The following is a 27747-nucleotide window of genomic DNA, read 5'->3' on the forward strand; positions in this document are numbered from 1 at the left end:
GCTGGGGATGACTATCAGGATTCTGTTCTTTCCTTCAGCCACGCAGGTCCCAGATATTGAGCTTTGGCAGCAAGCCCCCTTTACCCACTGAGCCATCTCACTGGCCCCTTTAATGGCTTGGACATTTCTTATCCATGGGATCACACCATGGGATCCTTTCACTCCGTGTGGTTTCAAGGTTCATCCATACTGTACTGCACGTTAATAGTTGGTTCCTCTTTTCTGGCTGAATAATATTCCATTGTTGGACCATACCAGCACATGTATATGTTTGCCTTGCTGATCATCATTCAGACTGTTTCGACTGTTGACTGGTATGAATAATATTCCTCTGAGTATTCCTCTGCAAGCCTTGATTCATATTCTCAAATTCTGGAGCTGTCGAGTCTATGCTTAATAGTTTGAGGAACCCCAGACAGTTGTCATCAGCGGCCGTGCCCTCACCTGCAGCGTCAGAGGGCTCAGTTCCTGTGCACTCGCGTGTATTACATTTATTTATTCACCGGGGGTGGCATGTGCGTGTGTAGAGGTCAGAGGACAACTTGCAGGAGTTAATTTCTCTTCTTCCACCTTGTGGGGTTGGGGGATGGAACTCAGTTTTGTCAGGCTTGGCAGCAAGCTCTTTACCTACTGAGCCATGTCAGAAGCCCCATTGTCTGTCTTTTGTATTATAGTAGGTGTGGAACAACCTGGACATTAAAAAAGAAACAAAAAAACACCAAGAAAAGCCTCCACTTCTCTCCACCCAGAACAATTACTTCATTATTAGTTTAAATCCCCCAGGCTGAGTCACATGCACAGTGGGTTTGAGACACCCCCCCCCCCGCCCCCGGGCTGGTGGGAGAATTTTCTTGTGCAATGTTTAATAGTCTTCCACTTTGGGTCTGTAGTGGGTGAAGGGTCAGCCCCAGGACCCTGTTGGACACAAAGCTGAAAGCATTCAGAACCATGGATGAAAGTCTCCCCGTGTGGCTCCGGCTGGCCCGGAAGTCACTGTTCTCCTGGCTCTCTTTAGATGCCCAGATTACAGGTGTGTGCCAGCGAACTTGCCATATGTGACATTTTAATAGGAAATATTTCCATGAAATATTTAAATGCCCAGCAAATGCCAAAGGCTCACAAAGATGAAAGGAATGTTTTACATAAAGGGAGCCACTGACCCAAACTTAAAAAGTTTGCCTTAATGTCCCCATCCACAAGTCGGCGCAATTAGACCCTGTCTCATGGATACTGTTGGTGTTGATTTTTAACTTTAAGAAATTATTCCTTATGAACTAGGGATGTGGCTTGCTCTAGCTGCCTGTCCAGCATTGCATGGCCCTGGGCTGCGTCCTCAGCCTTGTTAAATGAGAAAGAACAGTTCTACATGAGAGTGTTTTTATCCTTGCTTGCCCAGGTTCAGTACTGCCGTAACTTTTACACCCAGGAGAAAGAAGAAATTTTACCCATCGCGGGTGGGAATGTGAACGGGTACGGCCAGCATGGAAATCAGTAAAGAGGTTCTTCAAAAAAGTAATGATAGAATTACCATATGATCTTGCTCTTTCACTCCTTGGGTACTTAACCAAAGGAGACTCAGTCGACACGGCAGAGAGATGCCCGAGTGTCCGTGTTCACAGCCATAGTATTCATGACAGCTGAGAGACAGAGCCACTTAGACATCTATCCACAGATTTAAAAAAAAGGGGGGGATAAAGAGATGTGGTTGGGATTCACAGTGGGATTTTATTCAGCTGTGAAAAAAACACTGAGTCAGGGCGTGAGCAGGAGCATGACGGAACCGGACACCATATCGAGAGGGTCAGGGGCCGTGTCGGAGACATTCAACCCATGTGCCTCTCTCATATCAGACTCTAGGCTTAAATGTGTGTGTGTAAGTCACAGAAATAGCAAAGGGGAAAGGGAACCATGAAAGGGGAGAGGGGAGTTTAGAGCAGAGGGGAAGGTGACAAAGGAGAGGGCAATGGATGCGGGGAATATGAAAGAAGAAGGCATCGGCTCTGTTGGGGGAGGGGAGGGAGGTGACCAGAAAGAACGGAGCAGGGAGGATGGAGTGAGCAGTGCAGGGGCAGGGGGAAGGTAAGAGAAAACACACACACACACAAGCACACACATACATACACTATAAACCTAGCATATAGCAATACATACGCTAACTTATTTGATGGCTGGGGATATTGGTAGAGCCTCTATGATGTCCTGGGCCCAATCCCCCAGCACAGCATAAAGCAGATGTAGTGGTGTGCTCCTATAATCTCAGCATGGGAGGTGGAGGCAGGAGGACCTTTTAAGGGCATCCTTTGCTGTATAGCATATGGACGTCAGCCTGGGATACGGGATACCCAGTCTCTATTTGTTTTTCCATTTTGCACCCAAAAGACCTCCCTCCGTTCATTCTTCTTCTGGGCCCAGAAACTGAAAGTCAACTCCTGCCATGGGCCAAGCACCCAGAGGTTCTCTGTGCATCTCGTGTCCTTGCATCTAGTCTCATAGCAACCCTTGTTCAGAGATGTGGTGTCATTTGTCTCAAAGCACATAGCCTGTGACCTCGTTGCTGACGACTATCTGCCTTCAGGTTCACAGAGCCTCAGCCAATCCTGTGTATTCGGAAGGGAGGGAGATGTTGGTCTTTATCTGTAGGTGAGATAACCCAGCCTCCTTCACCGAGCCTTTGGGGACTTGTTTGCTCTTTTGAAAAGGCTGCTGTAGTCTGCATTCCCCAATTCATCTCTAAGTATCGTTAACGTTTCATTTTCTTAGTACCAATGAACCCTGAGAGTCCAGGTGTGTGGTCTCTCTTGTGCTGATTGCCAGGCAAGGCATAAGGCAGCCACAGCCCAGAGCCTGGAGTCTAGCTACAGTATTAATTCCCTTCACCGGCAACTTACCATGAAATTCATTCACTTCTTTTTTTTTTTTCCCCTCTCTCTCTGAGCAATGGTTAGCAAATATCACTGTAAAGAGGTATATAGTGAATAGTTTATGTGTCCTAAGCCATCCAGTTCCGTGTCAACTACTCAGCTCTGCAGCTGTGGCCTAAAAGGGTCCCCAGACACTATGGAAATACAGGAGTATGGTTGTGTGCCAATAAAACTTTATTTATAAAAAACAAGCCAGGGGCCAGATTTGGAGGATAGCTGGTGAGTCTGGGGACTCCTGGTGTATTTTTGTTTCCGAAGCCAATGTGGAGGGAAAAGGCTTGGAAATGTATAAACCTTGTCTGTGAGGATAGAATCTGAGGGACAAGAGGGGGAAAAAATGGGACAAATTCTTGAGAAGAAACAGACAAAGGAGAAAGACTTGTTGCTGAGCTGTTTCTTGGGAGCTGAGGAAGATGATGGTTTCCCAGTTCCGTTTTCTCTACCGTGTTAGCAGTGTTCATTCATCCCACGTGAGTGTGTACTCACTCGGGTGAGTGGGCTGGGAGAGTGAAGGACTCAGGGACCCCTCCCACCCCGTTTGTGCCTCTTTTCTCTTGCTTCAGCTCGGCTCTGGTCTTTCTCCCCGGCCTGGGAACAACTTCACTTTTTTTTTTTTTTTCCGTGAAAGGACCCAGAGGTAATTCCCCATTAGCAAGGGCCAGCCGCAGCCGCTGAGGCAGAAGCTGGTGTGTTGCAATATTCCACTCCGGAGTTCCTCCTCTCTCTCCCTGGGGCCCAAGATTGTTTCCATTACACTCCCCGCTCCTTGAGTGTGGCAGGGCAGCATCCCAGGGTGGATTTGAGTGGGAAGAAAAAAAAATTAGAATTTATGATTATACCAAGAACTTCAGGTGACAGAGACTGGGTCTGAATAAAACACAGAAGGCCCCCCACACTCAGGACTTTGGACCCAGAAGCCTAGATACGGTGCTTCCCCAGAATTGCCCTGCAAAAAGGCTTTTCCACCTAGGACTCTTCAAAGTGCTGCTCTCTGAGAGAGCGCTTGCCCACAATGACGCTTGGAGCTCCAGGCTAGACCCCAGCACTGGAACAAGAGTTATGAGACAGAAGCGATGTTTTCAGGGTGTGCCTGCTCTCTCCTGAACCCCCCCCCCCAAGTCCTGATGAGAGATCAAAGCCTCTGTTGTTGAACTTGACACAAAAGGTTCGACCCTGGGGTGCTTTGGCGCATAGGCTATGCTAATGTCAACCCGTGTCCATGTCCGTGGAGAACATGGATTGTGGGGTTCTCAGAGTGATGTCTCTACTCAGGAGGAACCTTAGGAAGGCTGGGGTCAGGGGTCAGGGGTCAGGGGTCAGGGGTCAGGGGTCAGAGTACCTGTAACTCAAGACCATTGGGTAACCCAGCACAGGAAATTTATCTTTTCCTTTGTTTTTTTTTTTTCTTCCCCTATCTGATTTAGGATTGGTAGAGATTCTTTCCCAATCTGTTGGTGGCCTTTTTGTCTTATTGATAGTGTCTTTTGCCTCACAGAAGCTTTGCAATTTTATGAGGTCCCATTTGTCAATTCTGGTGTTCTATTCAGGAATTTTCCCCCGTGCCCATATCTTCAAGGCTTTTCCCCACTTTCTCCTCTATAAGTTTCAGTGTCTCTGGTTTTATGTGGAGTTCCTAGATACACTTGCTTTTTTCTTTAATAAGTATTTTTTAAAAAATTCAGTGATGATATCTCACCTGAATGTGTAACAGGCAAACCGGGAGTCATAGAATAGGAGGCGCAGCCTGACTGGAGGCAGCCATCTTTGCTGGCACACCAAGATGGGAAGACAATCTATGAATCTGTCCATAGATAAGTAGAAGCCTTTACTTCGTCAGTCACTTCTCAGAGCCCCACCTCCGAGCAGAGGATTGGAGAGCCAAGCCTTCGCAGGACACCAAACCTAGCCATAACCCTTGGGAACCTGACAGAAGCTCAAAGTCTGGCCCCTCCTCAGATCCACTATGGCAGTGGCTTGGGTGGGATCTGGGATCTGTTCTCTTTCAGGTTGTAAGGGGCTTCAGGCTCACACTCGAGTTTGAGAACTGCTGGCCTAGAAGAGAGTTATCCTGACCAGGGTTGGGTATCCAGGCCCAGTTGATTGTTTGGGGGACAGCCCCGTACACTGGGGGGACACTTAGCTGTATCTCTGCTCTCTACTTGGAGATGCCAGAAGCATCCCTCATCCCTAAGTCCCATTAACCCAGATGTCAGCTGGCCCCTGGAGGGACACAGTTGCCCCTCGCCGAGAAGCACTGAGATGACCGGAAGCAGGCCTCGAATCGAATGATCTCCATTTCCAGCCTCCTCAGTTCAGTTATCCGAATTGAAACCTGGTGGAAGGACTCCAGCCTCCTGTTCCTCTGAGCTGACACTGTGGCCCTGGGGCCTCATTATTTAAAAATAGTCACACCACTTAAACTTTCTAACAAAATTTTCCTCTGAGTAGAAGCTAAACATGGAAAAATCTCAGCCCCAGGGACCCGTGGTAACCTTCTCCTAAGGGCCTGGTTGTTCCGAGTGGGGATTTGGGTGGAAATCTTTGGCCTTCATAAACGGCTAAGTTTGCTGCAGGGCTCCGAGTTCCTCCCGTGCACCTGGCTTTCTCTCCCTGGGGAGCCAAGTGGCAGGTCCCTGGGGCCCAGCTCTCTGTCCCTGCGGGGACATTAACCTCGAGTCTCTGCTTTCCATTGCTGGTGTACTGGCCCTTAGCCCTGTGACTTACTTTTCCAGGTGACCCGAGTACTGAGCTCCGGGATGAGTCTCTTGCCCAGCAATGACAGCTTTCGCAGTCTGAAGCTGGATGTCACTTTTGGGTGTAGCATTATTTTTAAACCTCCCATTTAACAGAGAGAGAGCCATGTCTCCGAGCCACCGTATGGATCATTTGAACCCCAAGCTCCTCACCTTGGAGCCTAGAGCCCAGTGCACGGCTCTCAGTTCCTCCTGTAATCTTTCTTCACTTGGGCGGTCAAAGGGCAAGGTTGGGGCAGGCAAAAAAAAAAAAAAAAAAAAAAAAAGAAAGAAAGAAAGAAAGAAAGAAAGAAAGAAAGAAAGAAAGAAAGAAAGAAAAAAGGGGGCGGGGTGGAGGCAGAAGTGAGGAGAGGTGCTTTCTTCAAAGCCTGATGAACCTAGCAGGATCCTTGGATCCCACATAGTGGAAGGACAGACTGACTACTCCTCTGACCTCTGCACAGCTCTCTTGCATGCGTCTTCCCCCTCAATAAATAATACTAAATAATGAAAGCATCGAGGACGTGGCACTGTTCCCAACAGCGGTTCCACTGTCTATTTAATAAAAACATCCCTAGGGGTTGGAGAGATGGCTCAGCGGTTAAGAGCACTGACTGCTCTTCCGGGGGTCCTGAGTTCAAATCCCAGAAACCACATGGTGGCTCACAACTATCTGTAATGGGATCTGACACCCTCTTCTGGTGTGTCTGAAGAGAGTAACAGTGTATTTACATATAATAAATAAATCTTAAAAAAAATCCATTTTTGTTCCTGAATTTTTTTTTTTTTTTTTGGTTTTTTCGAGACAGGGTTTCTCTGTGTAGCCTTGGCTGTCCTGGAATTCATTTTGTAGACCAGGCTGGCCTCGAACTCAGAAATCCGCCTGCCTCTGCCTCTGCCTGCCTCTGCCTCCCGAGTGCTGGGATTAAAGGCGTGCGCCACCACGCCCGGCTCTGAATTATTTTTGTTAGCTCACATGTGCAATTTACAAAGTAGAAGTTAGAGTCCAGATCTGGATCTTAACTAGTTAAATACTTTCAAACAACTTCAAATAGCATTTATGTGTTTGATATATGGAAAATTTAAGCACCTTAATTATTGATACACAAGCCTTCTCAACTATGTAACCCACAGCAGCTTTAGGAAATAACTTTGATGAGGGCCTACGAGATGGCTCAGCACATAAAGGCGATTGCTGCCAAACTTGGTGATCCGAGTTCGATTCCCGGGACCCATGTGGTGAAGGAGAAGAACTGACCCACCCTTATCTGTGTGCTGTAGAGTGTTCAAGCGTGTGCACCCACACATGTGCTCTGAGAAAACGAACAATCACATTTATAAGCCCAGACACCTGACCCTGTGTGGCTCAGCTCTGTGCTGATGTGCGCCAGACCTCGATTCATTCTTGAGCACTAGAAAAATTAAAATATAAGACAATTCCCTAAAGATGCTGGGCTTTTTGGTGAGGCCATACCTAAATTGAGGTCAGTTTGATCTGAAATGGAGTGTCAGAATCAGCTGTTCAGCTGAACAGAGTTGGAGAGGTTGTGTTAACCTTGCTACATTCTGCTGGGTCAGAAGAATATAAAAGAATCGCCTCAAATATACAAACCGTTTAACTCAGACATCACTCTGGTGGGCTTAATGGTCTTTAATGTGTACAGTGCGTCCCAGGTCTTGACTGAGTCTAAGATCTCATTTTAATGAGCGTCTTAGCTTCATCCCACCGAATTAAAGCTAAATCCTGATGAAGCCTTTAGTTTATTTGAGGGTGTCGGACTCTCTCATTGTCTCAGTGAACAGTGATCAGAGATTTCAGCAAGGATGTGAGCTGGATTTTTTAAATTTATTTTTTAAAAAATGTATGTATGTATATAGTATGCATGCATGTGTGCCTGTATGAGTCTATGTGTACCACATGTAAGCAGGTGTCCATGGAGGCCAAAAGGGGGCGCCAGATACCCCTGAAATTGGAGTTCAGGCAGTAGTGGGTGCTGGGAATCAAACCCAGGTCCTTTGCAAGAGCATTAAGTGATGTTAACCCCTGAGCCATTTCTCCATCCCTGCATTTTTTTTTTTTTTTTGGTCATGGATGCTAAGGTAATACGTTTGTTCACTATGTTGATTACATATGTGACTTAATTTTAATTTCACCATCATAGTCATGAACAGTGCTAAGTTGTGAGTGTCTTGGGCACTGCGGTATCAAACAGGACATGGATTTGGGTTTCTCTGGGAAGCTTCTGAGCTGGCACCCTGGTGTGGCTGGCTTTCAGTACATTGCGCTTATTCTAGGTCATTCTGGTCTTTATCTGGTCGTAATTGTTTTTATTTTTTTTTTAAAGATTTATTTATTTATTATATGTAAGTACACTGTAGCTGTCTTCAGACACACCAGAAGAGGGAGTCAGATCTATCTCATTACAGATGGTTGTGAGCCACCATGTGGTTGCTGGGATTTGAACTCTGGACCTTCAGAAGAGCAGTCGGGTGCTCTTACCCACTGAACCATCTCACCAGCCCCCGTAATTGTTTTTAAAAAGAGTTATTGATTATGTATACAGTGTTCTGCCTGCATGTATACCTGCAGGTCAGAAGAGAGCACCAGATCTCGTTATATATGGTAATGAGCCATATATATGGTCCTATTTATATACGGTAATGAGCCATATATATGGTCCTCGTTATATACGGTAATGAGCCATATATATGGTCCCCCTGCCTCCGCCTCTCCAGTATTAGGATTACATTCATGTACCCACACACCTGGATTTCCTCTCTTCCCTGTGGTTCAGTAAATGGTTGGTAAGGCTTTGTAGATTGCTTGAGGGGCGGGGCACACCTTGCCCAGATGTTTTTAACTGTTGCTTGGCTCTGGCTCCCAGACTCATAATCTGCCCAGGGTCACAGGCATAGAGATCAGATCTTCCACCCTGCGCCCTGGGCCCCAGGCCCTCGTTATAACATCCTCCCGCTGACCATTTCCCTCCTCTTTTTACCTTCTAATACATTGACCTTTCTCAGTTGTCGTGGTTCAGGACGGAGGCACAAAGAGTGGCTCCCCACTGTCAGTGAGCACTTCCCTTACACCATGGCCCCTGGTGAATCTGTAAAGAGAGAGAGAATTATAGCATGTGTCTAGGGGATAGAGCAGGTGGGAGGTCATTTAGACTGATCAAATTGAAATTGGATTCAACTTAGGTGTGACCTAGGCTGGGGTGGTTTTTTTTAGAAGTTGGATGGATTAGGTAATGCATCCGCTGCCCTGAAGCCAGTGCTGGCCCATAGAGGAGCCAGTACACATTTCGGGTGCCTCCTTGTTCCAGAAAAGTTGGAAATGCTTGCAAGGGAGACACGGGTTAAGGTTGTTGTTTTTTCTAGACAGAGTTTCTCTGTATAGCCCTGACTGTCCTGGAACTCACTCTGTAGACCAGGCTGGTCTCAAACTCAGAAATATGCCTGCTTCTGCCTCCCAAGTGCTGGGATTAAAGGTGTGTACCACCACTGCCCGGCTAAGGTTGTCTTTTTATCCTTCTTATTCCTGTCCCTGTAAGGCACTACTGACTGAGTGCAGTTTCCTTACCTCCCCTAAACCTCAGCCTGTCTGTATCAGTGTCCGTGTCTGCGTGTGCGTGCACGTGTGCTATAGCTCCTCACGGCTGTAGCTGCAAGAGTCAAGGAGAGGCAGGCTCTTCCACCACACTGACGTCAAAAACAGCATCTTTGAGCTTCTTGCCTTTCTCAACTGTCTGGGAGCCTTGTTTAGCTCGAGAGAGAAGCCCCTGGTCCCAGGAGTCCTGGGGGCTTGGAGTGGAGCCCAGCGGGGGCTTCATGTGTGTATTTTTAACAAGATCCCCGGGGTGGGGGTGCTCTAGCGAGCAGAGTCTGACAACTCAGGGACAGAACAGGCTTGGGGCAGTTTTGTCCCATTAGCTAGGCTCATGGCCTTGGACGGTTCAGTGGTTACTCAGTGCCTCTCCTCTCTTCGCTCAACCCTTAAGGTACAAAGTATGACAATCAAATTTGGTATTAGTAAATTGTTTATCCCAGTGCCCGGCACACTGTAAGCCCTATAGCTATGAATTCAACCATGACTAGATTATTTTAAATAATAGTTGATGAATTAATAGCATGGTTATCAATAGACTAGTAGATACAGCAAGTATGTCAAAATCAACAAGTGTCAATTTTGCTGCAAATTTAATAGAGATATGGTTATATTTCAAACTCATGAATGCACGACTCTATATTACATTATAAGCATAACCATATTATGGCATCAGGCTGTTATAACATAAAGGTTAATATTATAATAACATTGATGCTGGGGAATGTAGCTCAGTGGGTAGAGCACTTGCCTGGCCTGCATGAAGCCCTGGGTTCCATCCCCGGCACAGCACAGATGACATGAGGTGTTGTCACATCTGTATGTCTAAGCATACAGGAGGATCCAGAGTTCAGCATCACCCTTGGCTACATAGTGAGTTTGAGGCCAGCCTGGGCTACACAAGACCTGTCTCGAAAATATATAGTCTAATAATGTTCCTGGAAGAAATACCGGGGACCGAGTGTCTATACTGTGAACCTTTGGCTCTTTGTAATGTTCCTTAACAGTAAGAGGAAAGACAGGGACAAAGTTGGGGCTGGAGAGATGGCTTTGTGGTTAAGAGGGCAGATTGCCTGTATCCAATTCCCAGAATTTATATTGACCTGTTTACCTCTAGCTCCAGAGCCCTCTTCTGGACTCCATGGGGTGGGGTGGGAGGGAGGGAGAGAGAGAGAGAGAGAGAGAGAGAGAGAGAGAGAGAGAGAGAGAGAGAGAGAGAGATAGCTGTCAGCTATCCTCAGCACAAATCAGTGGGCAATGGGATGTTCCACATCCCTTGACTGCCCCTGACTGACTGCACCCTGGGGTCCCCCGTGCCTTGGGCTCCAGTCAGGGCAGAAGACCCAGGGCTCTCCTCAGCAGGGAGCTCGCCTCTAGATGCAATAGACCCCGTTGTTTGAAACCTTCTCAGTCAGACAGTTCTCTCTCCTGTCAGCTGGCCCCTCGTGCAGGGGTGTTATGACAATGGTCGCCCTGGCAACCACAGGATGGCCTTAGGCTTCTGGGTGCAGTGATTTCATTACCCAGGCGGGTTTGACAGCCTTAGAGCCTTGGCTACACGGCCAGGGATCCCGCCAGTCCTGCCCAGGCTGTACCTTGAGAAAGAACTCAGGGTTTTATTTCTGGAGGTCTGGTGGCCATTTCCAGTGATGTGCGTTTTGTCTAAATGCCAGGGAACACGGGCAGAAAACCCGCTGCTTGCAGTGCACGGGCTGATGGGGGTGTGGTGGTGGGGAGGTGTAACCATGGAAACCAGTAAACAAGATCATCCGCGATAAGGACGTGGGGGTGTGCGTGCGTAACTGGGTGGGCCTAATTTGGAAGGAAGAGCTCTGCAGGGTGGGAGGGTCACACCGCTGCTAGGATTGCCTCCAGATGATAGGAGCGACAAGTGCGAAGTCAGATCCTGTGGTTTCAGGCAGTTCGAGGCTGCAGGAATGGAGTGTTCGAGGCAGCCCTGTGAGCACAGTTCAGGGCTGCCTGCATGTTAGCTGTATGAGGTTGTCCCACACGTACCTCGGGCGGGCCGTGAAATGAGTCCCAGCCCAGGCTGGCTGGGAAGTTCACACAGGCTTGGAGGATCCAGGGCACACCCCTCTTTAGTGTTCCCCGCACCCTCCCTAGTTTTTCAGACGCCTCTTTTTTTTTTTTTTTTTTTTTTTTTTTTTTTTTTTTTTTTTTTAAGCGAGATGTGCCCAGAGTTCATGGCTTTGAGCAGGACCAAACCAAACGCCCGTGTGTTTCCCACAGGTCTCTGTAGTTCGTCTTAGTTTAGGTAACGAGTGAAAACGCCCGTGTGTTTCCCACAGGTCTCTGTAGTTCGTCTTAGTTTAGGTACCGAGTGAAGTTTCCTGCTTCCCATAAGGGGATTTGAGACGCGGTTATTTTTAGAGCTGTCACATGTCTTGACTTTAAAATGTTTTTTTTTTGGTGTGTGTGTTTATGCTGCTAAATTTACCATCGTGCTAATGCGGAATACAGTAATAAGGTGCGGGGGATGCTTGATTGGAGTCTGAGCCTGCAGACAATTTCCATTTGCTGTGTGAGGTGCCAGGCTGCCCTCTGGTGTGCAGATTGAGAATTGCATCCTAGGCTCCCTGCCTTGCTTGGAACTGCGCCTGTGACCCTTGCAGGACTTCAGAGGGTGAGCACCCTTGGACCAGCCTTGCTGTAATTTGAAGGTGGACCCTTTAAACTAATTTTTCCACATTAGCTCTGCGAGGACTTGAATTGAGGATGACCTAAAATTCAACTAGGCCACAAGTAGGACGAGGCCACGGGGCGGGCCGAAGCCACCAGAAGTGCTTACCATGTGACTGTTTCAGTGGAGAAGCAGGGAGAGGCCCCCAGAGAGAACATTAGATGTCCCAAGATCAGATCCTGGCCCTGCTTTGGCTGTGTGACTTTAGCGTGGGAGTCTAGCACCCGAGCCTTCATTTCCTCCTTTCTAATACACTTCCCATAATGTGACCCCTACATCAGCATGCCAACACATTCAAAAGAAGAGACATATAAGGAACCATTTAAAAATATAATTTAGCCAGGCAGTCGTGGTGCACGCCTTTGATCCCAGCACTTGGGAGGCAAAGGCAGGCGAATTTCTGAGTTCGAGGTCAGCCTGGTCTATAGAGTGAGTTCCAGGACAGCCAGGGCTACACAGAGAAACCCTGTCTCAGAAAACCAATATATATATAATTTAGCGACGTTGAAGGATTTAATTATTATTACAGTGTTTTTCTATTGGTTACGTGGCTCAAAGCAAGGACCTCGTACACGCTGGCCATATGCTCTGCCACTGAGTTACACGTCAAATGCTAAAGGACTTAAAATTAGGAGCTGATATTCACCCCAAGGGGATGTTACTCCTTTGCACACCTTCTGTGGGGAAGATTTTTGTGCAGAGATTTCTGTGGGCAGTACTTCCGTAAAATACAACAAAAATGACTCAGGAGAAAAGGAAACGGCCAGAGTAAGGCTGGCCTAGAAAACAGTCGGACTCGGCGGATACTTAAGGACTCTTGCCAGAGAGCTGTGTGCCCCTAAATGCTCTCATCCCTGGGCTTCTCTGAAGGGAGCATGCAGGGGTGTGGTCTAAGAAGCTTTGCCCTTAAAACCAGCTCCCAGAACTGTGTGAGAAGGAAGGAGGAGGGGCCTTGCTGGCCTTAGCAAGCCCAACACTGTTACTGTTACTGTTCTGTGCTAATGGATTGTTGCTGGGTAAGAAGCCGATGCATCAGTTTGGCACCTCGGCTGCCCAGGCTGACCCTCGGCTGTCCTTCTCGCTTGGCTCTGACCGCATGGCCTCTGACACGGTGGTTTGTGTTGTCTTCCCACAGATGGATGGGGGTGATCAGCTCAGTTTTCTCCTTTCAGCCCACAGAACGGTATCCATATATTTAATTATATGTGGGTCTTCCCACGGTGATTATTCTCATCTAGAAACCATGGGATTTCTGAAGCCCATCAGCTTGTCTGCCATGCTCAATGAGTTATACTTGGGTACTCAGGTTCAAGACCTGGGTGAAATTTGCTGAAGCAGGAGGGTCAAGAGTTTAAGTCCAGCCGGGCAGTGGTGGCGCACGCCTTTAATCTTAGCACTTGGGAGGCAGAGGCAGACGGATTTCTGAGTTCGAGGTTAGCCTGGTCTACAGAGTGAGTTCCAGGACAGCCAGGGCTACACAGAGAAACCCTGTCTCAAAAAACAAAACAAAACAGAAAAAAAAGAAAAGAAAAGAAAAGAAAAAGAAAAAGAAAAAAAAAGAGTTTATGTCCAGCTTGGACTTAGCAGTAAGACCTTGTCTGAACACATGCACACACATGCACACGCACACAGACCCACACATACACATATATAAACACATGCACACACATGCACATGCACACAGACCCACACATACACATATATAAACACATGCACACACATGCACACGCACACAGACCCACACATACACATATATAAACACATGCACACACATGCACACGCACACAGACCCACACATACACATATATAAACACATGCACACACATGCACACGCACACAGACCCACACATACACATATATAAACACATGCACACACATGCACACGCACACAGACCCACACATACACATATATAAACACATGCACACACAGACACTCATACAATCTCAGGGTCTGAGCTCCCCTTTGTCCCATTCATTGGGCTCTCCCCCATGTTAGTAGGAAGATCATAGACCTGCAAAGACCTTCTGAACTCTAAAATCAATGAGAACAACCATGGATGGCAGCTGATGTATCTCAGTTTTGGTATGTGTGTGTGGTGTGCATGGTACATGTGTCTCACATGTTCGGATGGGGGCTACCCATGCACATGGAAGCCAGAGGATGCTGTGGAGTGGCTTCTCTGCCACCTCGCAGAGGGAGTCAGCCAAACCCAGAGCTCACCCATCCAGCTGGCTCGCTTGCCCTGCTTGGGGAGTCCTCTGTCTTCAGCTCCTAAGAGCTGGGATCCTGGGGCTGGTGAGATGGCTCAGTGGGTAAGAGCACCCGACTGCTCTTCCGAAGGTCCGAGGTTCAAATCCCAGCAACCACATGGTGGCTCACAACCATCCGTAATGAGATCTGGCTCCCTCTTCTGGAGTGTCTGAAGACAGCTGCAGTGTACTTATATATAATAAAAATAAATAAATCTTTAAAAAAAAAAAAAGAGCTGGGATCCTAGGCAGGCCACCATACCCACCCAGCTTTTACGTGACTCGTGGGGATTCCAATTCCAGTCTTCTTACCTGCACAACAAGTGAGACAGGACAAAACAAAACTGGCCGCCTGTGTGGTGGGTGTTTGAGAAGGGAGGATTCAGGGAACCTAGATGTTGGCATCATGCGTCTGGATATTAACACGGTGACAAGGCTTGCTGAGGGGGAATGTCCTCCACGCTCTGCCCTTTGTCTCCATATCCCCGTCCACACCACGTAGCCCACTCTTCTAGCATGTTCTCAAGGCAAACCTAGACGTTAGACGGCTATACGTTCCTCACAGTGCCAGCAGGGGGCGCACATCAGTACAGAGGAGGAGACTAAGAACAACAGCAACATCGACGAGGGAAACCTGTCCTTGCCATCACGTCACCCGACGACCGACCGCTCTCACTTCCCATGCCCCCGGAGGCGTGTTCTGTACATCACGCAGGGGTTCATGGTGCTGAGGTTGGAACCTGGGTCTGCACATGGGCTAAGCGAGCGCTACACTCCCAGCCTCCCTTTTTCTTTGTGTTTTTTTTTTTAAATCCAAAATTTTAGTTTCTATTTTTATTTGATGTGTATGGGTGTTCTGTCTCCACGTAGGTCTATGTGCTATATGTGTGCAGTGTCTGGAGGGACCGGAAAAGGGCATCAGGCCTGGTGGCAATTAACTTTACATGAGAGACTGTCATGTTGGCTCTCATTCTCTCTCTCTCTCTCTCTCTCTCTCTCTCTCTCTCTCTCTCTCTCTCTCTCTCTCTCTCTCTCTCCCTCCCTCCCTCCCTCCCTCCTCCCCCTCTCTCTCTTTCTGATCTATTTTATGTAAATGAGTGCTTATCTTCATGTACACCCGCATGCCAGAAGAGGGCATCTGATCCCATTACAGATGGTTGTGAGCCACCATGTGGGTGCTGGCAACTGAACTCAGGACCTCTAGAAGAGCAGGCAGTGCTCTTAACCGCTAAGCCACCTCTCCAGCTACAGCCCTCATCTTCTTATTGTCTCTTATAGAGCTTTGATTAACTATTGAGAAGAAGCAAACACTGTGCACAAAGAAATAGAACCACATCTTGTTGCTTGTTACCGTTGGGTCTCCCATTCCCAGAAACAGTCTTACCCTCCGGTATCCTGTGCTTGGCACACTGGTATTAACTGCCCCCCTCCTTCCTACTCCTCCCCCTGTCCCCCTCCCTCTTCTCCCCCTCCCCCCTCTCTCTTTCCCTCTTCCCCATCCCTCCCTCCCTCTTTCTCTCGAGATTTTATTTATTTATTTATTTATTTATTTATTTATTTATTTATTTCTGTTTATGAGTTTTCATCTGCATTCATGTATGTTCACCGGAAGAGGGTGTTGGGTACCCTGGAGCTGGAGTTACAGATGGTGGTGAGCTGACATGTAGATGCTGGAAATCAAACTCAGGTCCTCTGAAAGAGCAACACTCTCTCTTAACGTCTAAGCTATCTCTCCAGCCTCCAGTATGGCTGGCCTTTCTTTGGTTAATGTTGTTAGTTGGTATGGAACCAGCCAGGAACAAAAAGAAACATTGTTTCTTTTTTATTCCTGCTGTGGGAACAGAGACATGGGCCAGGTCTCTTCAAAGAGCATTGGCTAGCTCATGGGTGTGTGTGTGTGTGTGTGTGTGTGACTTGGAAGTCACATGACAGAACAAGGTGTAGCCCTAGGCCTTTCCCCCAACTCTGTTTCCTTCCTTCATTCTCTTAATCCCCAGAGGACCAAGGATCCTTCTGGAAAGAGGCTCCAAGTTTACGTTCTGTGTAGAGTGGGAGAGTCTATTTATCCAGAGGTCTTAGAAACCACTACCTACTGTTACATCATATACTTTGTCATTTTATTTGATAGTGTGTGAGCAGGGCTTCTGGAACTTTCTCCACCTATATCCCCTTATCACTGAGAAATGTTCATGCAACTGGGGTATGCAGGTGTAACCATTCTGATATCACTGCTAAGTCATAATGAAGTTATTTTAGAGTGATTATATATGCACATATATGATGTCACTATTATTAAAGATGAAGGCAGGTGTGTGTAGTAGTGAGATGGGTGTGCTTACTTATTTTCACACAAATAACTAAATCTTGACAGGACACTTGGTATTGGACAGCGCAGAGTGTGTGAGGGAGTCTGGGCAGTTTCTTAGAGCCCATCAATAGTTTGGTTTTTAGATTGTCAGTGCTGAGAACGCTACTTTGCATAAGAACAGAATACAAGTCGGTAGAAACATGCTGAGCACCATTTCAGAAAGAAATTGTGACTTTTAAAAATAAAATAAAAACTCAAGACAACAACTCAAACAGCGCTCTTCTTCTTCTTCTTCTTATTCTTCTTCTTCTTCTTCTTCTTCTTCTTCTTCTTCTTCTTCTTCTTCTCCTTCTCCTTCTCCTTCTCCTTCTCCTTCTCCTCCTCCTCCTCCTCCTTCTTCCTACTCTTCCTCCTCTTCCTTCTCCTCCTTCTCCTTCTTTTCCTCCTCCTCCTTCTTCCTCCTTCTTCCTCCTCCTCCTTTCTCCTCCTCTTCCTCCTCCTTCTTTTCCTTCTCCTCCCCCTTCTCCTTTTCCTCCTCCTCCTCCTCCTCTTCTTCTGTTGTTTGTCAGGCAAGTCTTCTATCACAATAGATCCACAGCTGATCTAACACTCACACACCGAGGGGCTGTGAGAGGAAAGCATTAGAAGTCTCTCGTTTTCTCCCTCGGTGGTTCTCTAAGCACAGAAAACCCGATACACATGGCGAGACGCTGTCATTCTGACACTTTGGTCTCAGTGCAAGCTGAGGGGCTGAGCAGCGATCACTGCTGTTGGTGTCCAGCACGCTCGGGACAAAGTGCACTTGTGTGTTCAGACCGAGGCTGCAGTGAAGTCTCAGGAGGCAACACTCCTGAGCTCTGTCAGAAACACCCCAGAGTCTTACGTGTTTGATTTGGAATTAGTTTTTGGCCATTGCGCATTCAGAAATGTTTCCGCTTCCCCAAACTTTCCGGACCCTATGTTCAGTTATGTACGATTCATGGTTAAGGAGCCGGGGTGTATGGCTGCTTTACAGTGATTGTGATACGTTTCTGACTGGTGGGTTTCCAGGGTGTTGAGAGTCCTATGCTCTTTCCAGCAGAACTGTAAAACAATATCCTTGGTCACAGTTACTTCTCAAAAGATGGATGCCATAGGATGAGTTTCTACACATGGAATTGTTGGGTCAAAGCATCCATATGGTTAAAATGGTGAATACTACCACAAAGAGGAGCTGACATCCCTGTAACCACTGCAGCAGAGTACCCAGGACTACCTGTTTGCCCACTTTCACCAACACCATGAAAAAAAAATGGGTGACATCTTAGCTCACTTTTGTGGCACTGTAACAAGAGGCCAGATGCCAGGCACTTTATAAAGAAAATAAATGTGTTTGGCTTATGAGACTGGCAGCTGGGAGGTCCAGACAGCCTGCCGCTCTGTAACATGCTGGGGGAGGGGAGAGGCTGACTGCTTATAGAGGGACCAAGCACGAGGGGTTCTAGCTTCTTAACCACCCACTTCCAAGGGATGGTTAAGGGTTGGACTTTTGAGACTATGGTAATCCCTTCTAAGAGTGGTGCGGCCATGTCTGATCCTCCTCCATCAGGGCGTCACCTCCCACCTCCCAGTCTTCTCCGCTGCAGGCCAACTTCACAGGGACCGTCTCAGAAGGAAGGGCTGGATCTCACTGTGGTGTAAACAGTCTTTATGATACAGAGTTGTCCGGGGTTAGTGGGTGATATCAGGGCTTCTCCCCGCTGCTCCCAGGGCAGCGCCTCTGAGCGGTGTCCTTGTGCTCTCTGTCTCCGCAGAGCAAGCTGGTGAAGTATTTCAGCCGACAGCTGTCCTGCAAGAAGAAGGTGGCCCTGCAGGAACGCAACGCTGAACTAGATGGCTTCCCCCAGCTCCGCCACTGGTTCAGGATCGTGGATGTCCGAAAGGAAGTCCTGGAGGTGACTGTACCGGCCTTGCCCCCCTTGACTCTTACTGGCCAGGGACCGCACTTTCTGCCGCTTCCCAGATGACAAGGTTTGGGATATGCCCAGCACAGACTCTGGCACACAGTAGGCCTTCAGTATGTGCTGGATCAAAGCTCACAGGATCTATGATATATCTGAGAAGGGCTGTTAAGAGCAGGGTGCTAGAGTCAGGACTGTTCAGCTCTGCCACTTAAAAGGGGCCACTGTAAGCCACCACATTGACCTGCGGTTGTTTATTGACTTTTTGCTAAGTGTTTGTGTTGTCTGATGGAGCAGCCATGGGCACACACGGCTCCTGAGCTTACGGAGCACGAGGATTGGAATTCATGCATAGGACCAAGGGTCTGGATTGTGAACTGTATCTAATGTGAGTTACTGTGACCAGTGCTGTCCTATTGGATCTCAGAGACCTAGGATAATGGATAAGACCTACGTTCAGCCCTTAGAACTAACATACGAGAGCTGGGTGTGAGGGTATGCACTTGTGTAGGGCTGGAGAGGCAGAGACAGGTGGGTCCTTAGTACTCACTCACCAGCTAGTATAGCACACACACACACATACACACACACATACACACACACATGCACACACACAGTGCACACACAGACACATACACATACAAACACACATAGATACATATATACAAATGCACACACACACAGACACACACACAGACACACTCACAGACACATATACACACATGCACACACATACATACATACATACACACATACACACACATAGACACATGCACACACAGACACACACACACATAGACACATATATACACAGAAACACGCACAGAGACACACACAGACACACATGCATAGACACATACACAAATGCACACACAGACATACACAGATACACACACATTCACAGACACATACACACCCAATACACACACGCACACATACATAGACACATATACACACATGCACACACATACATATACAGACACACAGACAGACACACACACAGACACACACACACACAGACACACACACGTACACACCAGCACTGTGTGAATCTCTGGACCCCTAGTTTCACTCCTAGGATGGTCAGAATGCCTGGGGCAGTGTGTTCTTATGATATCTTTGGAAAGAATGAAAAAGGCAGGTTTAAGTTTCCTTTCCAATCAATTGCTGTGAGGAAAGCAAATTTGGGGGTCGGGGTTGATTGACTTATGATTCCAGGTCACACCCCATCACTGCCGGAAGTCAGGGACGCAGGAAATGAAGCAGCCAGCCACACTCCCTGCCTAGCAGAGCTAGAAGGAACGCATTCGAGGCAGAGTTTGGTTCAGTTTGCCCCCTTTCTGTAGTCTGGGATCTTAAGCCTAGGGAGTAGTGCCACCCATAGTGGGCAGGGCTTCCCATCCTAATTCACATAGCCAGGACCCCCCTCCCCGACTTGCCCACCAGCCAAACTGATCTACACAATTGAGACTCTGTTCCTATGTGACTCTACATTGTGTCCAGTTGATGTCCAGCACGATGGTACATTTTAATTGCACAGCTGGGGGCACTTCTGAAAGGCTTTGGGGCTCTATCTATCTATCTATCTATCTCAAGGGTGCCTTGTAGGGCAGGCAAGGCTGAGGTACGTCTTCTAGAAAGGGGTTGAAAAGTGTGGTCCTCAAACTATCTGTTGGGCAGACAGTTTGGCTAATGAGATCTGATCCTCAAAATTCTTTTCTAAAGACTCAAGAGCTCTGATTTCAAAGCTACACATATTGATTATATAGAAGAGAATCCTTTTATGATGTGATGAACCACAGTTGGCACAGTTTGGTCCCCAAGGCTTCCCCCTTTGAAGCTCATAGTTTCCAGGCAAGGGACTCTGAGACCTTCACCTGTGGGTGAGGTGAGAAGGCTCCCTGCCTGCAGTTCACATGTTTGTCCACCAGAGGGTGCTCTCATGAGGGAACTAGGGCTGTGAGACTTGCCCTGGGTTCAAATGCTGCTTGCATTACTCTCTTGCTGTGTGACTTGGGCTAAGGGTTTAACTTGTCTGCGTTTTGGCACCCTGTTCTACAGGCAGTGATAAGCCTTTTTGCTGAGGATACAGTTCAGTGGTAGAGGCCTTACCCGGCATATGTGACAGTCTGATCCAGTTCCCCAATAAAGCACAAATATGCACACATACACATACACACATGTACATAGACACTCATACAGTACACATATCACACACATTCGCAATATACATGCACGCTTATCCACACACACCCATCCATACCTCTGGAAGCCCCTCCCCCATCCACATGTATACGTACACTCACAAACTTACACAGACACCCACATGTACACATACACACACCCTGCATACATGTACTGACGCACATACATGTACTGATGCACATACATGTGCACACATGCCTTTACTTTCACACGCTCTCCTAACAGCATAAGGAAGTCTGTGTTGAGTATTGGATACATTGTCCCAGCTGGGATTATTTTACCAAAACATGCACAAAATCCCTTTATTTGGCCCAGGTTGTTATGGCTTTCTTCACCTTTGAGCCATAAATGTGTGAGCCTAAGCATTAGGGTGATCTGACCACACACACACACACACACACACACACACACACACACACACACACACACTCAGGATATGACCACACAGACACACACACTCAGGGTATAACCACACAGACACACACACACACACACTTCAGAGTAATCTGACCACACACTACTTAGGGTATAACCACACACACACACACATACATACACACACACACACACACACACACACACACTTTGAAATCATAGCATTAAAATGTACAGTCAGGCCCTGCAACACGAAGAAGGCTATGGATCGTATATCTGTCCTACTGATCACCCACTGTCTACTCCACAGTCTAAAGTCACCTGAAAAAATTCAGAATTGAATTAGAATAAATTAGTCTTTATCAGGATAGCCTGTGGCCCCATCTGAGAGCAATGTCTTGATTGCTTAATGATGCAGGCAAGCCCAGCCCACTGTGGGTGGTGCCATCCCTAGGCAGGCAGGCCTGGGCCTGGGCTGTAGCACACCAAAAAGGCAGCACCCTCAGTGGAGGACTGTGACCTGGAAGTGTAAGCCTCCTAAGCCCTCCCTCCCAAGCTGCAATTGGTCAGAGTATTTTGTGAGAGCATCTGGGATCAAACTAGAACAGCCTTGTTCTAAACGTTCATTCTGCACCCCCTGCCGGGGTGTACAAAGGCCAGCTGAAGAGGTTTACCTACACGGTGTTCCGACTTGTCTCTAGGTGACCCAGTTGCTACCTTCTGTCCCAGTCCTGACTTCACAGTCACTCTCGGCGTGTTGGCTTTGCCCTGTAGCTTTGTGTGTGTGTGTATGAAAAATGGAATTTATGAAATTTATAGACTCTGCTTTCCGTGAAATCTATATTTTATTGTAATACACAGTCATGGCCACAAGAGGGCAGAAGGAGCCCACTAAATTGCCTGTGTATCACCACTCATAGATTTACAAGCCTTACTAAATAATAATATACTATGAGTGTATAAGGTCCTCGGCTACCATAGATAATACGAATGAAGGCTCTTATATGTATATGTAGAGACACGAAGGAGAGTAAAAATCAAAGCTTGATTGGCAGTCAGTGTTGCAGATTTATGACATTGCTTAAGGAGGGGACTGTTTGGAATCCTGCTTCTATCCCCAGCTCCTTTGTTTAGAGAGGTCCTTTTCCCTGTTCTATACTATTCCTCAGCTCGTGGTGCTCAGTACTTTTCAAGATTCATTTCCAGCCTCAAGCTATCCATAGGTCTTCTTCTAGGGAAGCCAAGATCAGAGGCCAGCCAATGAAACTCGGATATATGTCTAGCTGGCTTGTTCTGAGTCCCCTCCCCCGCACCCCACTCCCCTCCGGCCAAATTCAGCTGAGGTATCTACTCCCAGAAGTATGAAACAGGGTCTGTCTCTCCCGGGTTTCGAACCTGGACTGTGAGTGTGGACTGTTGATCCTGTACTGAGCGATCACCTACGCTCGGCACTTATTCGATAAGTGAGAAGAAGGCCCAGAGAAGTTAAATGATTTGTCCAAGTGGCAAGTGGGAGGAGGAGGCTCAACTCCAGATTCAGCCAAGTTTTTGCATAGTGGAGCATCTTTCACTGGCGAGGGCAGTGTGGGGGCTCCCTGCTGCTTCCCTCTGCAGTTCTCCTGAGTGCCACAAGAGGGCGATTGAGAGACACCACTCCATTCCCTTGGGCAGGGCGCTTGGGTTCATGTCCAGCTGACTGCCTTTGTCCCCTCCTCTAGGAGATCTCCCCTGACCAGCTGAGCTTGGAGGACCTCCTGGAGATGACCGACGAGCAGGTGTGCGAGACCGTGGAGAAGTATGGAGCCAACCGGGAAGAGTGCGCCCGGCTCAACGCCTCACTCTCCTGCCTCAGGAATGTGCACAAATCAGGTGAGCAGTCCAGGCATTCAGGATTGTCCCCCCAGCTGGTCGGCCACTGTCCTTCAAGCTTCCTGTGCAGCCAACACGGAAGAGAATGGGCTCTGGATACCAAAGCCAGCTTTAGGGGCGGAGATGTCTGTGAGAGGTGGAAATGGGCGGGGCTTGGACCCCGCCCTGCAGAGGATGGCTCAACGTGGGTCCTGGATAAGTACGGTTCAGATGTGGGAATCTTTTTTTTTTTTTTTTTTTAAAGGGAGGCCCGCATCTTCCCCACTCAGTCGCCCAGAAGTGGCTTTGTATGCAGAATATGTTCTGGTTATTTCTGTGCACAGACACTATACATTCTTTGTAACAGAAATCAGGTTGTAGCTGCCCCAGGGACCAGAAGTTGTTATTTTAGTATATTCTCTTGGCTCTTGGCACAATCCTTTCACACCAATGAGTACATACTGCTCTTTCTCTCTGTCTCTGTCTCTCTCCATACAAGAGGTCCCAAGTAAAATTCTGTGACCTTTGCTTTATTATTTTGCTATCTAAACATGTCATCATTCCCCACCCCCACCCCCCGGCTCCAATCGCTTGCTCAAAACTGTGATGCAGGGTTAGAGCTGTGGCTCAGTTAACTGGTAGGATGATTGCCTAGCAGACACAAGACTCTGGGTTTGATCCATAAATGGGGTGTGGTGGGCATGCCTACAACCCTGGCCGGCACTTGGGAGGTTGAAGCAAGAGGATCTGGAGTGCAAGATCACCCTTCGCTACACAGAGAGTTTGAAGCCAAAGTGGGATGCTGGAGACCATGTCTCAGAAGGAAACCGAAGGAAACCCATGGTGTGAGCTGCAGGCTGCTGAAGCTCTCTACAAATTCTGGGCTCTCTACAAATTGTTACAAATATCGGCCCTGTCATTTCAGTTCTCACCATAAGGTGGCGCCGTCGACCACAGGACTGGCCCAATCTGATGGCTGTTAATTCTTAACTCTGGTTAGTCAATATGCAACCCGCAATTACAATTTACGGAGTGACTGTTAATATGGCAGGAGGGCGGAGGACCCAGCAGTGAACCAGACAGAAGAGGTTTCCAGCGCGCAGGCCTGATGACTTCCGCTCCATTTTAAGAACCCACGTTAACAAGACAGTTGTGGTGGCTTAGGTTGGTCAATCTCAGGGCCAAGGAGGCATGACTGGCTGATACCCGAGGCCTGCTGGTCAGGGAGCCCTGCCTAACCAGCCAGTTCCAGTAAGTGAGAGACCCAGTCTGGAAATACAAAACAAAACAAAAGAAAACCCCAATCCGAAAACCCTACAAACAAATAAGGTGGATAGCATGGAAGGGGTTGGCTGAGGTCCACTCTGGTCTCCACACGGAAGTACAGACATGAACATGTATGTGTGCCGCCCTCCAAACTGCACCAAATCCCAGGGTGATCCCAGGAATAGTTTCCTGCCTAGTAATCTGCTTCTCCTTGTGGCTCCTTGTGGCTGTGTTCTAACCCTCTCCTCTACCCTGGCTTCTGTTTTCCTCCAGTCCTGAGAGAACTGCTGTCTTAAGAGAGCGCATCTCTAGGATGTCACAGGAGGAGATGTTCGCACTGATGGATATTGCTTCCTGGAGAGTTCCCTCTGGATTGCTGTTTTCTTAGCTCTCTGAGGGCCAGATGGCTTCTCAATTGGGTGTCCTCCTCTTCCTCCTCCTCCTTCTCCTCCTCCTCCTCCTCCTCCTCCTCCCCCCCTTCTTCTTCTTCTTCTTCTTCTTCTTCTTCTTCTTCTTCTTCTTCTTCTTCTTCTTCTTCTTCTTCTTCTTCTTCTTCTTCTAGACAGGGTTTCTCTGTGTAGCCCTGGCTGTCCTGGAACTCACTCTGTAGACCAGGCTGGCCTCAAACTCAGAAATTCACCTGCCTCTGCCTCCCAAGTGCTGGGACTAAAGGCGTGGGCCACCACCGCCCAGCAACCAGATGTCTTCTTGTGCATGGTTTTGACACAGCTGTGCAGGAACAGATCTGATTTACACTCCACCCTTGCCCCTCCCCCCACCATGCATTCGCGCGCACACACATGCACATGTGTAGAATGTGTTCAGTGTCGTGTTTCCTGACACAGGACCCAGCCTGGCGGGCATGGAGGGGAGGTGGGTATTTCAGATTCATTCCTGTTGTATTCTATAGTGTTGCCATTTGTATATGTGTGATGCTGGTGACTGCACCCAGAGCCTTGGCCGTGCCAGGCAAGTGTTCTACCACCAAGTCACAACCTCACTGTATTCTGTCCTCTATACCAAATGCTGGCCATGACCTGATACTCACACAGGACACTTCAGGGTTGTGATCTGTGGCCTGAAAAGCTAACAGTCTGCGGGTTGGAGGGATAGCTGAGGGTCCAGTGTACCGACTGCTCTTGCAGAGGATTCTGGTTTGCTTCCCAGTACCCACTTGGTGGCTCACAACTGCCTGTAACTCCAGTTCCGGGGGATCTGATGTTTTCTTCTGGCCTCTATAGATGCCTATACGGATACACATATGTATCAGAAACTCAGAGAAAGAAGGGGGTGGGGCATGTGTGCACGTGCGCACACACACAATCCAAAATACACATTTTACACCTTTAGTCCCAGCACTTGAGAGGGCGAGGCAGGTGGATCTCTTGAGTTTGAGGCCAGCCTGGTCTACCTAGCAAGTTCGGAATAGCCAGGGCTACCTAGTGAGACTCTGTTTCAAACCAACTAAACAACAAATCTAATCTTAAGAAAAGAAAAGAAACCACTAGCGATGTTGGTCATGCTGCTAGATCTACGCCATCTCAGGTCCTTCTGAAGTTCCCATGGCAACAGCGTGCTATTTCCCACTTCTCGTGAGTCAGGAATTGGATTCAGAACACCAGTGGCTATGGCTGTTGCTGCTTTGCAAGATCCTCGTGGTACACAAGGCCAAGGTTGGTGCTACTCCTTTTGGGGAATGATGACCACCCCTCTGGTTTCCTTGCCACCAGCCCTCCCTTCTGTGGTACCCGCAGGTAGCTATGTCACAACATTGTGGGTTTTTGCCTATCATTGGACACCCTCTGTTATCTGCTCCCGGGTGTGTGTGTTAATATCCAGTACAAAGTAAGAGTTTAATAAATGATTTGAATATCCTCTTCCCCTTGCCTGGCCCAGGACAACCCAGCAGGCACTCGAAGCACGTCTCTCTCCAGGGACTGAAGACACACACCTAAGGAGTTAGCCCTGCTTGGCCTTGGGTCTCCATTTCCTTTCAAGCCCTAACATATATACTTATAGTTACTTGTATGCTTGTGTAGGTGCATGTATGGCACACCCACATCTGTGTGTATGTGGATGCAGACACCTGTGTGGTGCCCAGAGCTCAGAGGAAGGGGCAGGGTGTGTGTCTCCCTCACTCCCCACCAGGTCCCTTGAGGCAGGGACTTTTGGAACCTGGGACTCACAAAGCTGGACCCAGCAAGCCCCAGCTGTCCTTTTGTCTCTGCCCTCCTCAGGGCTGGGGTTCTAGGCATGTGCTGGATGCCTGGTTTGTTATGTGAGAGCTAGGATTTGAACTCTAGATCTCCTAATTCCAGAGAACACTCTGCCCCTAAGTCTTGGTGAGCCATGGATTCTGCGGCACCCCAGATGAAGTGTGGGCGTCCCGTCTCAGGCTTGCCCCCTCTGTCCAGAACTCCCTGTCCCTCCCCATTTACATCCTCAGACCCAAAGCTCCTCCACCTCCATCCCACCCCAGAGACCCTTTCTGGATCCCACAAACTGAGCTGACTCCTGACCTTTGACCACTAGAATGTCCCGCACATCAGGGACTCCGAGTACCGTAGAGCCCACCCCACCTCTCCAACCTCCCCTAATCTTTGTAGCAGGACTTTCCTGTTGTAGGCAGGCAGCTGCCGCCCTAGGCTCTTGGTCTCCGGCATCCTGACCAGGTTGAATTAATTGATCCACATTGGAGAAAGTGCCTGGGAGAGCCGCATGCTGTGCCTGCCGTACATATCCACTAAGGGGCAGCATCGAGCCAGCCACCAGGACTCCTTCCTGTTTTTAACACTCTTGTGCCCTCAAAAATTGTAACTAGTTCCCTGATAGCTTCTAAACGCCTCTGGCTAACCGCCCCCCCCCCCTTCCCGTGTAGCTAAAAAGTCTAGTCTCAAACCAGTAAGTTGATGCCTTCTCCTCCAGACTCCTCCCTCCCAGGGACTGCGAAGCCCCAATCTGGACCCTCTGTTCTGTCTCCTCCCGGCTGGATCAGCCCAAGTCTGAAACTGAAGATCACTCACTCACTCACTCACTCACTCATTCAACACAGAGGCCTCTTCAAGGCAGGCCAGCTTAACCCCGTGGATCTGGGGTGGCCGAAAACCCCAACATTCGATAACTCCCCGGCTGCTGCCACACACCTGGTGCGGTGCCCTGTGGAGATGTGCGCTGGGTAGTCGGGGGAGAATGGTTTTGATCTGTGTGGGTGAGGACGGAGCTGGAGCAGACTCCGCAGCGCAGCGCAGCAGCAGCAGCAGCAGCAGCAGCAGCAGCAGCAGCAGCAGCAGAACACGTGCAGGATGGGGCTTGGATGGAAGGAAGAGTGGAGCAGGCCACAGGGTGGCAGGATCTTTGGGATCGGTGGTAGTGGTGACTGTCACATGAACAGGGGACAAGGTGTGCCACCAGCTACTTGGCTGCTTTTTTCTTTCTAATTTCTAGTTCCTTTAGGGTTTTTGTTTGTTTGCTTGTTTTTGTTCTTTTTTTTTTTTTTTTTCCACAGAGACAGGGTTTCTCTGTGTAGCCCTGGCTGTCCTGGAACTCACTTTGTAGACCAGGCTGGCCTTGAACTCAGAAATCTGTCTGCCTCTG

The 27747-nt window shown here is 48.3% G+C and overlaps 1 protein-coding gene and 1 long non-coding RNA gene across 2 annotated transcripts in view; one reads left to right on the plus strand and one right to left on the minus strand.

The window, feature by feature from the left end:
• Ksr2 (kinase suppressor of ras 2) overlaps window positions 1–27747 on the plus strand; it is a 372315-nt gene that overhangs the window by 69348 nt on the left and 275220 nt on the right. Inside the window, 2 exon segments of the mRNA XM_085837085.1 lie at window positions 18313–18453; window positions 22758–22908. Of these exon segments, the coding sequence (XP_085693211.1) occupies window positions 18313–18453; window positions 22758–22908 (292 nt within the window).
• Window positions 3092–8756, minus strand: LOC110294534 (uncharacterized). Its single transcript, XR_002377948.1, has 3 exons — window positions 8653–8756; window positions 4618–4722; window positions 3092–3686 (listed from the first exon to the last, which is right to left on the minus strand). It is a non-coding gene; the product is annotated as an uncharacterized LOC110294534 (long non-coding RNA).

The sequence above is a fragment of the Mus caroli genome, unplaced genomic scaffold, assembly GCF_978045245.1.
Source record: "Mus caroli unplaced genomic scaffold, Mus_caroli_1 scaffold_4, whole genome shotgun sequence".
Classification (NCBI taxonomy): Eukaryota; Metazoa; Chordata; class Mammalia; order Rodentia; family Muridae; genus Mus; species Mus caroli.